The sequence below is a fragment of the Neoarius graeffei genome, chromosome 22, assembly GCF_027579695.1.
Source record: "Neoarius graeffei isolate fNeoGra1 chromosome 22, fNeoGra1.pri, whole genome shotgun sequence".
Lineage (NCBI taxonomy): Eukaryota > Metazoa > Chordata > Actinopteri > Siluriformes > Ariidae > Neoarius > Neoarius graeffei.
The window spans coordinates 4,532,891-4,547,963 of NC_083590.1; the positions used below are offsets into that span (position 1 = coordinate 4,532,891).

General features: G+C 46.2%; 1 protein-coding gene across 1 annotated transcript in view; it reads right to left on the bottom strand.

Annotated features, from left to right (window-relative positions):
- The window catches only part of LOC132870543 (NACHT, LRR and PYD domains-containing protein 12-like), an 80,826-nt gene that overhangs the window by 48,347 nt on the left and 17,406 nt on the right, over positions 1–15,073 (bottom strand). Inside the window, exons 5-6 of the mRNA XM_060904220.1 lie at positions 4,030–4,083; positions 1,972–3,792 (exon numbers count right to left, since the gene is read on the bottom strand). Of these exons, the coding sequence (XP_060760203.1) occupies positions 1,972–3,792; positions 4,030–4,083 (1,875 nt within the window). The remainder of the gene's footprint in view (positions 1–1,971; positions 3,793–4,029; positions 4,084–15,073) is intronic.

Below are 15,073 nucleotides of genomic sequence, written 5' to 3' on the forward strand. Positions count from 1 at the left end.
AGCCTACATGTAGCCGGATAAAAAAGACGCATATTTATTTATTCGGTTGCACCGCTCATTCACACCTATACGGAGGTTTCAGTCACTGAAAACAGCTACTTTCACAAACTCTGGGCAGAGTGGAGATTTCTGAAAACTCCATCTTCAGACACGCGTGTAAATCGGGAAAACGAAGCAGCAGTGGGAGAGAGGGCGCACGCGAATATAATGAGTCATAGGTGTGAATCTTTCACCGAATGCCAATTGTCCCGGTTCTTCATGAAATCGCACACGCACGCACAAATTCATTCGGTTAACTTTCAAATAACTTTTCTTGTGCACTTGCGACACCGGAGCCACTTTCCTGAATTTTGAGCTTCGGAGTATTCGCTTCTTTATCTATTTAATCAATGAATTTATTTGTCACATACATTAAATTACTAATGTAAACCATTAGCCTATTTAAGCAATAGCTGTTTTCTCCACTGTTTTCTGACCTTTTGTGCTTAGTGAATGAGACACTTCATTACACTCCACTGACTGACTTCCAATTCCGGACTTTTTTGAAAATGTAAAATATAGGCCTACGAGATGTTTTTTTGGGACTTAATTCGCGTTGGTCCTTCACTATTAATTTTTGAGACTGACGAGGCACAAAATACTGTGGAATTATTTTCTCCTTACTATGAAGTTTGTCATCTTAAACAAGTGTCGGGAAATCTTGCAGCCTCCAATGTTTAAGCGAACTGCTGAAACCATAATGTTTAAAGATTAAATCGTAGGCTAATCAAACCAAAGAAAAACACAGCCTTTCCAGAACGTTGTCTGCCGAAGCCTGTTTAACCTACAAAACGCTTAATAGCAAAGGTCTTGCTGCGGCTTCAACTTTTCACCTGATCATCTTTCAATAGGCAAATATCATTATTACTACTACTACAAAAGGCCTAGTATTGGTAGTAGACAAGTAACCTAGTTGCCTAGTAGTAGGACAGCCAAATAGTTTCATCAGTGGCCCACGCCGAGCCTCCCCGGGACTAGACAGTAGCGGAGGCTGTATTTATTTATTTATTTAGGCCTATCTAGCGCAACAACTTATTCCTTTACATATACTCAAACATAGCACAAGAAAGGGTTCAACAACAGGCAATCACAGCAGCTTGGTGAAGTTCTAAATCACATCGGTGTCAGACCTATGGGCCAACACCCTCCCCCCCCTTTTTTTTTCTTCCTCGGATCTGCGTCACTCTCATTATTGACCTTTAGCGCTCCCAGTTGATGGAAATCCGTCGTAGCGACGGAAAACTTTAATCCATGCACATTGAAATAGCCCTCCTAGGTTACCATGCTCTGATCAGTTTTGATATTGTGTATAATAGCCTAATAGATGATAAAGTACAGTAAATCCTTTCAATCCAAAACATACAGAAATGCAGTATCATCTCAGATAGCATCTAATGAGAGAACGTTAATTTCAGTCATTTGAGACTTGACTTGGACTTGGGACAAAAGACTCGAGACTTGACTTGGCATTGACTTGGACTCGAGTACAAAGACTTGAGACTTGACTTGGAAAAAATGACTTGTGAACATCTCTGGGAGGATCTTGGTCAAATGTGACTCTTCTAAGCACCTTCTCCATTACAGTTATTGTACTGTATTTGCACTACTGCTATTTTGTACATTGTTTGATTTTAGAGTGTATTTTACCGATATCTATATTTTATAAAGAAATAAATACATTTTGTTTTTTCTTTTTTTTTTAATATAAATATTTTTATCTGATTTTACAAGGTGAGAGAGAAACGACATTTTGATTCTCCTATATGTCCTGGACACACAGTGACTTGACAATAAAAATCTTTGGATCTATACTTTCACTCAACTAATGGAGTTGTGGATTTTGCCCTCCTCTGTCCCAAAGTGAGTTTCTGTCAAAGTGCTTTCAGTTTCTCTCTTTCTAACAATAGAACAGTTATATAAAGCTTTACTTACACTGCTTTTCTGGATGCTGCAATCACAGGCATCACCTTCACAAGAACCTCATGTGTTATCTTCCCTATACTGGTATATTTACTCAAGTCAAACTCCTCCAGCTCCTGTGCTGAAGTTAGTAACACAAACACCAGAGCAGACCACTGTGAAGGAGAGAGTTCACTTTGTTTCCCAGATTTCAGGTAGCGTTGGATTTCCTCCACGAGAGAATCATCACCCAGTTCATTCAAACAGTGGAACAGATTGATGGATTTTTCTGCAGGAAGATTTTCACTGATCTTCTCCTTAATGTACTGAACTGTTTCCTCTTTGCTCTGGGAGCTACTTCCTCTCTGTGTTACTAAGGCATGTAAGAGTTTCTGATTGGACTCCAGTGAGAGACCCAGAAGAAAGCGGAGGAACAGATCCAGATGTCCAGTCTGACTTTTTAAGGTCTGATCTACAGCACTCCTGTGTACATCTGAAATTGTCTGAAAGGACCAAATCTGATCAAGAACATTTCTTATTTTTTTATGCATTTTTCTTGTCGAAGAATTATCCTGATCAAGAACATTTCTCTTTTCCTTCATGAAGGTCAGATGCACATACAGAGCTGCGAGATGTTCCTGAATGCTCAGATGAACAAAGCAGTACACTTTACTCTGGTGAAGCCCAGGCTCCTCTCTGAAGATCTGCGTACACACACCTGAGTACACTGCTGCTTCTGTCACATCAATGCCACACCCTCGCAGGTCTTTCTCATAGAAGATCAGGTTGCCTTTCTTCAGCTGCTCAAAAGACAGTTTTCCCAGTTTCAGCAGCATTTCTTCATCACTCTCCTGCTTCTTTGAGTATTTTTCTCTGATGACGTTTGTCTGAATGATGAGGAAGTGTGTGTACATTTGAGTCAGAGTCTTGGGGATCTCTCCACTCTCTGCTTCACCCAACATTCTCTCGAGAACAGCGGCTGAAATCCAGCAGAAGACTGGGATGTGACACATGATGTACAGGCTTCTTAATGACTTCAGGTGTGTGATGATGTTCTTGGCCAGGCGCCAATCACTGACCCTCTTCCTGAAGTACTCCTCCTTCTGGGGGTCATTGAACCCTCGTACCTCTGTGACTCGATGGACGTACTCAGAGGGGATTTGTTCAGCTGCTGCTGGTCGGGAGGTGATCCAGATGAGAGCAGAGGGAAGCAGATTCCCTTTGATCAGGTTTATCAGCAGCACACGCACTGATGCTGATTCAGTTACATCACAGACTCTCACTGTGTTCTGGAAATCCAGAGGGAAACGACACTCGTCCAATCCATCAAAAATGAACAGAACCTTTTCCAACCTGGACATTTCGGTTTCTTTTGTTTCCTTAAAACAGACATGAAGGAGCTCCATCAGACTCAGTTTTTGGTCCTTCATCAGATTCAGCTCTCTGAAAGGAAGTGGAAATATGAGGGGGACGTCCTGATTTGCTTTCCCTTCAGCCCAGTCCACAATGAACTTCTGCACAGAGACTGTTTTTCCGATACCAGCCACGCCCTTTGTCACTACAGTTCTGATGGGTTCGTCTTCTTCAGATAAGGGCTTAAAGATGTCGTTGCATTTGATTGGCGTTTCCTCTGTTGTTTTTCTCCTGGACGCTGCCTCGATCCGTCTCACCTCATGTTCTTTATTGACGTCTCCACTGTCTCCCTCTGTGATGTAGAGCTCGGTGTAGATCTCATTCAGGAGCGCTCGGTTTTCCTGCTTTATTATCACTCCATTTAAACACTGAAACTTCTCCTTCAGATTTAATCTGAACTTTTTCTGGAATTCCTTTACAGCAGGAGATTCTGGGGCGTGTCTGTGTGACGGGGTGAAATAAGAAGACATGGTGAGACCTGGGCTCCAATTATTACAGTTTAACATCACATTTTTTCTGACTGGTTTCCACAGATAACCGTTCTTTATGATGCTAACACGATGGATTTACCTGATTTGACTGTATGTTTTCTATAATCTAATCCTGTAGATAATAACAGGAGAGAGATTTATAATACCAGAGCGTCAGTGTCAGTCATGGTGTTGGATTTGGTCTTACCCTGTATCTGTGATGAAGATCTTTTCTCTTCTGTCTCCTGCCTTCTGTAAAACACTGGGAACAAAAATAGCTTCTGTTAAAGACAAGAACTTTAGTCCCTTTAAGACTACAATCTAAACTTTAGCCCTAATTTTACTGCAGTTATTCTTTATGAGTGCAGTAACATTTCGAGAGCACAGTGCTCACTACAACATGACAAAAATATTGATTGAACTGGAGAAAAAATATCTGCCCCAGTTTTAATTTGAGTTTCTCATTTTTCCTTCCTATAAGGTCATTAGGGATGGAACAGAACATCACCTCATCACGCAGAATGAACAGATCGTGTGTTTTAAATGGATCCTAAAGCAGATGTGTATTTTTAAGAAAGCCGGCCAGACATCAACGGTTTCAGAGTTTAGGGGAATAAAAGGGTCCTAGGCGGAGAATAGGAGGGTATATAATTAAATAGGCTGAAGCCCTTCACCGTGAACCAAAGGTGAGAAAAATGGAAAACTGGGTTTATCTGAGACACAGTTCAGACATTTGGGGAGGAATTTCCGATTTATTGTAAACAGCAAAATAGTCTGAAGTGATGAGAATCAATACTAAACATTTAACAGAACTGCCATATAGTAATGAATCAAAAAGAAATTTGACAATACAAAACTTTATATATTTTTGATGTTTACAAAATCAAGGAACAGTTACAATAACTCGATCTTGTAAACATCAAAAATATAAGTTTTGTTTAGTCAAATTTCTTTTTGATTCATTATTCAATTTCTGAACATTCTGAGTATTGATCTAATCCTAAAGCTTCTAGAACAGTGTGTAGTGAGATCAGGTACTGAACCTGATTCAGGTTTTTATATGTTCTATCTTCCCCTTTATCCTTCTTTTCTTTGAAAGGAACCGCTCTCTTGCCTTTTAGATAATATATATAAGCCTGTGATATCCCATTTATATTAAGGAGGTTCAGAGTTCAAAAGATTTTTCAGATATTTTGAAAAAATATATGAATTAATTTATCACAGTATTTTTATTTGGCATTGCACTATAAGTTATAATAAGTGAATCTATATTCATCTGATAACGAGTCACAGTTCCTGCAACTGGACAAAAACAAATGCGTATAAACTCATATTTATAATTTTAACGATTACCGTTAACATTAACTGCATGACAGACATCGAGTCTCAATATGTGACTCCCCTCCAAGGATACACTGCATTCCATCACAAATCAAAATGTTAACAAACAATGTCAATTGGCCGAGTTGGCGGGTTTAACCCAAAACTGGCCGTATACAATAATGGGATAACAATTGAGATATATAATTTAATATTTAGCTGACCAGCATTTCTACATCGACCCATTCACAGACGTATTTGGGGTGGATCCAAGAAAAGGGGGGGGGGGGGTCAACCCAGTAAAGGCCAGGGGTCCGGGGGGCTGCCAGAGTCCCCTGGATACTCTGCAGTCTTTAAATGTCCAGAGATGCATTTTGAGCTGTCAGAGACATGTTGTAAATTAAATCTCTTAAAGAAAATGACCATAATCAAAAATATTTAAAAACTAGGAACTTTCAAAATCATTTTATTAGTCACTGAAAATGATATTGTCAGAGTTGGGTCATTCCATGTCAAATCTCCGATTGCTCCCACTTGACCATCTCAGATTAGGCTGAAAAAAATTCCAAGAGGTCCACACACTTCCCAATCGGAAAAGTCCCAAATTTTAGCTCCCAAATCCTTAGTTTTGTCATAAAAAAATATTTTTGCAACTAACCTCGGACCCGTTTTGAGCAGTTTTTTGGGGAGCCACTTTGAGATTGCTGTATCTAGAAGAGTATTTAAGCTAGGTCCTTCAAATTTTCAAGGGTTAAAATCTGGCACCAGTACTTGTAGGATATGGACTTTTACATGTGCGCTTTTGGTTTATCATAGAATTCTGGGGGCTTGAATTTGCTCGGAAATTCTACACTACGCTCTGTGGCAGCATATTTGAAGGACTGTGGAAAGTACAATTTCAAAGACAGAGGCTTGATTTTGCACATACGCCTTCCCATATATACTGTGTACTTTGTATTCTAAAACTGCCCCTCTGATGAGCGGTTTGGAAGATCTCATCTCATCTCATTATCTGTAGCCGCTTTATCCTGTTCTACAGGGTCGCAGGCAAGCTGGAGCCTATCCCAGCTGACTACGGGCGAAAGGCGGGGTACACCCTGGACAAGTCGCCAGGTCATCACAGGGCTGACACATAGACACAGACAACCATTCACACTCACATTCACACCTACGCTCAATTTAGAGTCACCAGTTAACCTAACCTGCATGTCTTTGGACTGTGGGGGAAACCGGAGCACCCGGAGGAAACCCACGCAGACACGGGGAGAACATGCAAACTCCGCACAGAAAGGCCCTTGCCGGCCACGGGGCTCGAACCCGGACCTTCTTGCTGTGAGGCGACAGCGCTAACCACTACACCACCGTACCGCCCCCAGTTTGGAAGATATTGAAGTTTAAAAATGGAAAAAATTTAATTTGCTGACATTTTTGGAATGTTATAGCAAAAAAATGAACGCATCCACCAACATAAAATTGACTGTTTTAGAAAGATTAGATGTCTGTTTTTAACATATCCAAAATGTGTGATGGTGTTCTGCCTTATTTTTGCAAAATGAATTTTTGAAAATGTGGTGTTCGCATACACGCACAGCATTCATGGCCTATGAAAGCATTTTCAAATGCTAACAAAATGCCCTGAATTTATGATACACAGCTTAAACTCAACAAAATGCTTCATTTGGTTCATGGTAAACTATACCTGAAGGATAACCTATATGCAACCTTTAGATCCTGAAATATTGGAGCTCCACTATGGGTGAAAACTGAAACTTGTTTTCATTACAACATTTCTGTTGTACCATAATTTAGAAGAAAAAGCAGCCTGTGTGCTTCAGTTAGTATTTATCCATGATAAAAAGTCTTTGACAGTCCAGTAGAATTGATTTATTATGATTTATTATTTATGACACTGATTGAATTTATTAAATTTATTATAAAGCTGGTAACTTTGGGACAACTCTTGTAAATTATTTGAACTCTTTCATGAAACTTTCAGATGCTTTGTCACATTCCTTAAGTGTATATACATGTCTAGTTGTAGTGCTAGGAACATCTATTTTAGAAATTGTGTGTTGCACAGGTACCCAGCACAAATCTTCTCTCCTGGGCCAGAAGAAACTTTTTGCTGGGCCGTGTGGATGCAAGAATTGTATCAAAACATCTTGCTGGGCTTCAGATGCCTCTCTGATTGTCAGGACAAACAGACGAGGACCCAAGACTGCAAGTTAAATGTTGAATTTATTGATAGCAGGGGAAAGGGAGGATGTGTGTGTGAAGTTCAGTGGCAGGAAGACTGAGAGGCAGGGATGGCTGGTGGGAGCGTGGTGGTGATGTCTGAGGTCTCCCATCTGAATACTAACCAGGCCCAACCCTGCTTAGCTTCTGAGATCAGATGAGATCAGGCGTTGTCAGAGTAGTTTGGCTGCAAGCTGACAGCCCTTGATGTTCAGGCGGTCTCCCAGCAAGCAGGCTCTCAGCAGGCAGACAGGACAGCACGACAGACAGGAGTTTGGGAACAGGCTGAAACACAGAGTCACAGGTCAGGTAGCGAGAATGGAGACAGAAATGCAGGGTCAGGTTACCAGGGCTGAAGAGTTGACGGAGTCGATGCCTTGAAAGACAATCTGACACTGAAGCTTGGGAGGACTGCAGTTTAAATACACACAGGGAAGGGAGCAGGTGATAGGCAACAGCCAATGACAGCCACTGAAAGTCAAATGAGAGTTAATGATGGTAATTGACAGCAGGTGAGCCTGATGGGGAAGGAGCATACGGGCGTGGCAGGTAATACTGAGTGGAGAGGAGTGGAATGTAAACTGATGAGAGGAAAACCACATGTAGGACCATGACAGAACCCCCCCCCAAGGGACGGCTCCAGAAGTCCCTAGACACAGATCCACCAAGACGGGCGGGAGGAGGGTGAATACCGGTGGAGGGTCAGAATTCCTCTGACTGGTCAGTGTCCATAGCCTCCGCACCATCTTCACTGTCGGAAGACTCATCATCTAAGGGCCCCAGCCCTGGATTCGGTTCAGTGTCAGACTCGGACACTGGAGCAGGGGCAGGGTCCGGAAGTGGATCCGCCCGGTGAGAACTCGTACGTCGACCCCGTCGGATGGAGGGCTGGTCAGGGTGTAGGCGATGGAAGTCGGCGATGAGGGCCGGATCTAAAATCCTTCCAGCGGGGACCCATGCCCTCTCCTCAGGACCATAACCCTCCCAGTCTACCAAGTATTGGATGCCCCTACCCCTCTGTCGAGAGCGGAGCAGTCGCTGGACCGTGTAGACAGGTCCACCATCAATGAAGCGTGGGGGAGGGGGCAGCGGTGTTACCGGGACCAGGGGGCTCTCGTGCACCGGTTTGAGTTTGGAGACGTGAAAGGTGGGATGCATCTTCATGGTCTTGGGCAGCAGCAGCCGAACTGCCATCGGACTGATGACCTTCTGTATGGGAAAGGGTCCAATGTAGCGAGGCGCCAATTTGCGTGACTCCACCCGCAGTGGTAGGTCTCGAGCAGACAACCATACCTTCTGGCTGACATGATAAACAGGTGCAGAGGTCCTCCGCTGGTTAGCCCCAATAGCATAGCTGGTACTGGACTTCAGGAGTGCGGTGCAGGCCTGGGCCCATGTGCGGCAGCAGCGGCGGACGTAGGCGAGAGCAGACGGGCAGGTGGCATCTCCCTCCTGGATGGCAAACAGAGGTGGTTGATAACCATACACACACTGGAAGGGGTAGAGTCTGGTGGCAGAACTGGTGAGGGAGTTGTGGGCATATTCCACCCAGAGCAGATGTTGAGCCCAGGCGTGGGGGTTGCGTGAAGCCACACACCTAAGTGCCTTCTCCAGTTCTTGGTTCATGTGCTCTGTTTGGCCATTAGACTGTGGGTGAAACCCAGATGACAGACTGGCAGTGGCCCCGAGGAGGTGGCAGAATTCTTTCCAGAAACTGGCGGAGAACTGTGGTTCCTGGTCAGACACGATATCCCTGGGCAGGCCGTGGACTCAAAAGACGTGTTCTAAGATGACCCGGGCAGTCTCCTTCGCAGTTGGCAGTTTTGGGAGAGGCACAAAGTGGGTCATCTTACTGAAGCGGTCCACAATGGTGAGGATGACCGTATTACCTTCCGACAGAGGAAGACCAGTAACAAAATCCAGGGAGACATGGGACCAGGGACGCATGGGTACTGGCAGGGGCTGGAGTAACCCGGCTGGGGGCTGACTGGGGGATTTGTGCTGGTTGCAAGTGGGGCAAGCTCTCACAAAATCCTGGATGTCCTTCCTCATCAACGGCCACCAGAACCGCTGAGACAGCAGATGGAGGGTGCGTGTGACCCCGGGGTGACAGGCCAGGCGGGAGTCATGTCCCCATTAAATGACCTGAGACCTCAGACCGGCTGGGACATAGAGACGGTTGGAGGGGCAAGCGCTGGGGCTTGGCTGGTCCCTGATGGCTTCTCGAACCTGCTCCTCGATGTCCCAGGTCAGGGCAGCAACGACACAGGGGCTTGGGAGGATGGGTGTTGATTCCTCCTTGGATGCCTCATCCTTCTGAAACATCCGGGAGAGTGCATCGGGCTTGATGTTGCGGGAGCCAGGACGGTAGGAAAGGACAAAGTTGAATCGGGTGAAGAATAATGACCACTGGCGCTGGCGGGAGTTTAGCCTCCTGGCTGTCCAGATATACTCCAGGTTTTTGTGGTCAGTCCAGACCACAAACGGAACCTTAGACCCCTCCAACCAGTGGCGCCACTCCTCGAGGGCGAGCTTGACAGCCAGTAGCTCGCGGTTGCCAATGTCATAGTTGCTTTCTGCTGGGGTCAGTCTTCGGGAGTAGAAGGCACAGGGGTGCATCTTGCCATCCTCTGCTGCTCGCTGGGAAAGCACAGCCCCGACTCCCACATCCGAAGCATCTACCTCCACCACAAACTGCCGCTCGGCGTCAGGCATCGGGAGGATGGGAGCTGAAGTGAAACGGGCCTTGAGGGTTTCGAAGGCTTTGTCAGCTGCTGCAGTCCACTGGAAAGGCTGTTTAATGCTGGTCAGTGCGGTGAGTGGGGCTGCCACGGTGCTGTAGCCCCGGATGAATCTTCTATAAAAGTTGGCAAACCCCAGGAACTGCTGCAGTTTCTTACGGCTCTCTGGAACCGGCCACGACATCACTGCAGACACCTTCGCAGGGTCCATTTGAATGCTGCCCTCGGTCACCACATATCCCAGGAATGAGACAGACTGAGCGTGGAACTCGCACTTCTCTGCTTTCACAAACAGCGAGTTTTCAAGCAGGCGGCGCAGGACCAACTGGACATGGTGGGTGTGTTCAGACAGGGTTTTTGAGAAGATCAAAATATCGTCTAAGTAAATGAAAACAAACTTATTGAGCATGTCTCTGAGGATGTAGTTTACCAGCGCCTGGAACACTGCTGGGGCATTGGTGAGACCAAATGGCATGACAAGATATTCATAATGTCCCATCGGGGTGTTGAACGCAGTCTTCCACTCGTCGCCTTCTCTCACTCACACCAGATGGTAAGGGTTCCGAAGATCTAGCTTGGTGAACACTGTGGCCCCTTGCAGCAGTTCAAAGGCGGAGGAGAGTAGTGGCAGAGGGTAGCAGTTCTTAACCGTAATGTCGTTCAAGCCCCGGTAATCTATGCATGGGCGAAGAGAACCATCCTTCTTTCCCATGAAGAAGAATCCAGCTCCGGCAGGAGAGGACAACAGACGGATTATGCCAGCAGCCAGAGAGTTGTTTATGTAGTCCTCCATGGCCTTTCTTTCCGGGGCTGATAGGGAGTAGAGATGGCCCTTCGGGGGTGCGTTGCCTGGCAGGAGGTCGATGGCGCAGTCGTATGGTCGGTGTGGGGGCAAAGACGTGGCCTTGGACTTGTTGAACACCTCTCTCAGGTTGTGATAGCAGACAGGAACCTTGGATATGTCGGGGGCGGAGCTGGTGGTCTCCTGGTTGGTTGGCAGGATGGCTCCCTTTAAGCAGGTCTGATGGCAGCCCCTTCCCCACTCTCGTATTGTGCCAGTCTCCCAGTCAAGTTGGGGGTTGTGTTGACGGAGCCACGGGTAGCCTAGGATGAGTGGTTGGCCGGGTGAGTGTAGGAGGTGGAACTGGATGGACTCCTGGTGGTTTCCTGACAGCAGCATAGTCACGGGGGCTGTGATGTGTGTCACTGTGCTGAGACGATGTCCACCCAGCACTCGTACAGGAACGGGTGGAGTGAGATGGTGACGGCCCACACCCAGCTGCTGTGCGAACTCTGTATCCATGATGTTTGCTTCGGCTCCAGAGTCCACCAGGGTGGCCAGGGCACAAGTGGTGTCGGGAAACTGAAGGCGGAGCTGAAGCAGGGGTTTTCGGATGGAGGGAGACTGGATATATGTCGAGCTCACCCAGATCTCCCCTACGCCTGGTGAGCTCTGGCTTTTGCCGGGCAGGTGGTGACATGGTGACCTTCCCCACCGCAGTAGAGGCACAGGTTTGAGGTTAGGCGGCACTGTCGCTCTTCGGGGCTGAGGGAGGCACAGTCGATCTCCATGGGCTCAGGCTGATTATGTTGGCTTTGGGACGTGACAGGCAGGAACTGGGCAGCGGAAGACTCACCCCGAGTGCGGGTGGCAGGTTGACTCGGACGCCCCTTCTCTCATCTGTGGATCTGGATACAGTGATCAATGCATACAGCAAGGGCAATGGCCTCATCGAGTGTCGCTCATGGGAGACGAGCTCGTCTTTGACGTAGTCCGCCAAACTGTGGAGGAAGGCGTCCACTAGTGCTGCCATGTTCCACGAACTGCACCTCGCCAGCGTACGAAAGTCGATGGAGTAGTCCGCCACCGTCCGGTTGCCCTGACGGATACTCATCAGCGCTCGTGACGCCTCTGTTCTTGACGAGCCCAGGTCGAACACCTTTAACATCTCCTCAGCGAAGGCACAGGCCGGGGTCTGCCGGTCGAATTCTGCTGTCCCCCACAGCCGAGCCCGGCCGGTCAGGTGAGTGATGACATACCCCACCTTGGCTCCTTCCGTCGAGAAGGTCCTGCGCTGCAGAGAAAACTGGATACAGCAGCTGGTCAGGAATGGCCGGACCTGGTTTGGGTCACCATTGAAACGTTCCGGATTACCAGGAGCTAGAGGCTGTGCCGCCAGGACTGGAACAACTCGATTTCGAGGAGAAGCCACAGCAGAGGGGCTTGGTGGTGCAGATGGAGCTGGAGCAGCAGGAGCGGTGAGTACTTGCAGGGCTTGGATTAGCTGCTGCTGCTGGCTAAGCTGGAACAGAGATGCAATGTTGCCAGACACCTGGTTTATGTCTCCCTCTGTGCGTTCCAGTCACTGCAGGGCGGTCATGTCAGGCTCAATCCCCATGCTGGTCGGGAAGGGCGCTGGGTCCATGATGGTCAGATCATTCTGTCAGGACAAACAGACGAGGACCCAAGAGCACAAGTTAAATGTTGAATTTATTGATAGCAGGGGAAAGGGAGTTGGGAGGATGTGTGTGTGAAGTTCAGTGGCAGAAATGGCTGGTGGGAGCGTGGTGGCGATGTCTGAGGTCTCCCATCCAAGTACTAACCAGGCCCAACCCTGCTTAGCAGCTGAGATCAGACGTTGTCAGAGTAGTTTGGCTGCAAGCTGACAGCCCTTGACGTTCAGGCGGTCTCCCAGCGAGCAGGCTCTCAGCAGGCAGACAGGACAGCACGACAGACAGGAGTTTGGGAACAGGCTGAAACACAGAGTCACAGGTCAGATAGCAAGAATGGAGACAGAAATGCAGGGTCAGGTTACCAGGGCTGAAGAGTTGACAGAGTCGATGCCTTGAAAGACAATCTGACACTGAAGCTTGGGAGGACTGCAGTTTAAATACACACAGGGAAGGGAGCAGGTGATAGGCAACAGCCAATGACAGCCACTGAAAGTCAAATGAGAGTTAATGATGGTAATTGACAGCAGGTGAGCCTGATGGGGAAGGAGCATACGGGCGTGGCAGGTAATACTGAGTGAAGATTAGTGGAATGTAAACTGATGAGAGGAAAACCACAGGTAGGACCATAACACTGATGCTTCCCACCCACCAGTGATGGTCATAAACACAGGTTATATATTGGCCAGGTATCATGTCACTGATCTGGAAGCCCTGTGAAACCTCTTCGTCTACATGTTCTACCTCATAGTTGACTAAAAATCCAGGAATTCCAGACACTCTGCTGACCTCAAGTGTTGTTGCATTGACTGGCTTGAAACAGTGATTATCTCTAGTACATGGCACTGTGACTGCCTATGCAAATCTGCTTTCCAGCTCTTCAGCCATGGACTTCACACTTTCTTTACTGATCCAGATAAATTTGGAGAGTTGTCCCAAAAGAGTTGTCCCAAAGTTACCAGCTTTATCATAAATTTAATAAATTCAATAAGTGTCATAAATAATAAAATCATAGTAATCAATTCTACTGGACTGTCAAAGACTTTTTATCATGGATAAATACTAACTGAAGCACACAGGTTGCTTTTTCTTCTAAATTATGGTACAAGAGAAATGTTGTAATGAAAACTAGTTTCAGTGTTCACCCATAGTGGAGCTCCAATATTTCAGGATCTAAAGGTTGCATATAGGTTATCCTTCAGGTATAGTTTACCATGAACCAAATGAAGCATTTTCTTGAGTTTAAGCTGTGTGTCAAATTCAGGGCATTTTGTTAGCATTTGAAAATGCTTTCATAGGCCATGAATGTTGTGCGTGTATGCGAACACCACATTTTCAAAAATTTATTTTGCAAAAATAAGGCAGAACACCATCACAAATTTTGGATATGTTAAAAACAGACATCTAATCTTTCTAAAACAGTCAATTTTATGTTGGTGGATGCGTTCATTTTTTTTGCTATAACATGCCAAAAATGTCACCAAATTAATTTTTTCCATTTTTAAACTTTAATATCTTCCAAACCGCTCATCAGAGGGGCAGTTTTAGAATACAAAGTACACAGTATATATGGGAAGGCGTATGTGCAATACCAAGCCTCTGTCTTTGAAATTGTACTTTCCACAGTCCTTCAAATATGCTGCCACAGAGCGTAGTGTAGAATTTCCGAGCAAATTCAAGCCCCCAGAATTCTATGATAAACCAAAAGTGCACATGTAAAAGTCCATATTCTACAAGGACTGGTGCCAGATTTTGACCCTTGAAAATTTGAAGGACCTAGCTTAAATACTCTTCTAGATACAGCAATCTCAAAGTGGCTCCCCAAAAAACTGCTCAAAACGGGTCCGAGGATAATTGCAAAAATATATTTTTTATGACAAAACTATAAGGAATTGGGAGCTAAAATTTGGGACTTTTCCTATTGGGAAGTGTGTGGACCTCCTGGAATTTTTTCAGCCAAATCTGAGATGGTCGAGTGGGAGCATTCAGAGATTTGACATGGAATGACCCAGTTGTTGGTATATGTGTCAAACATAATTACAACTGATATACAGTCGTAGGTGGCACGGTGGTGTAGTGGTTAGCACTGTCGCCTCACAGCAAGAAGGTTCTGGGTTCGAGCCCCGTGGCCGGCAAGGGCCTTCCTGTGTGAAGTTTGCATGTTCTCCCCGTGTCCGCGTGGGTTTCCTCCGGGTGCTCCGGTTTCCCCCACAGTCCAAAGACATGCAGGTTAGGTTAATTGGTGACTCTAAATTGACCGTAGGTGTGAATGTGAGTGTGAATGGTTGTGCATCTCTGTGTGTCAGCCCTGCGATGATCTGGTGACTTGTCCAGGCTGAACCCCGCCTCTCACCCAGAGTCAGCTGGGATAGGATCCAGCCCGCAACCCTGTACAGGATAAGCGGTTACAGATAATGGATGGATGGATTCTACATGTAGCCTTGTTACTGCAGTAATAATCCATTATTACTGTTTTAGTAACTGCAATCTGAGCTCACTAGGGAA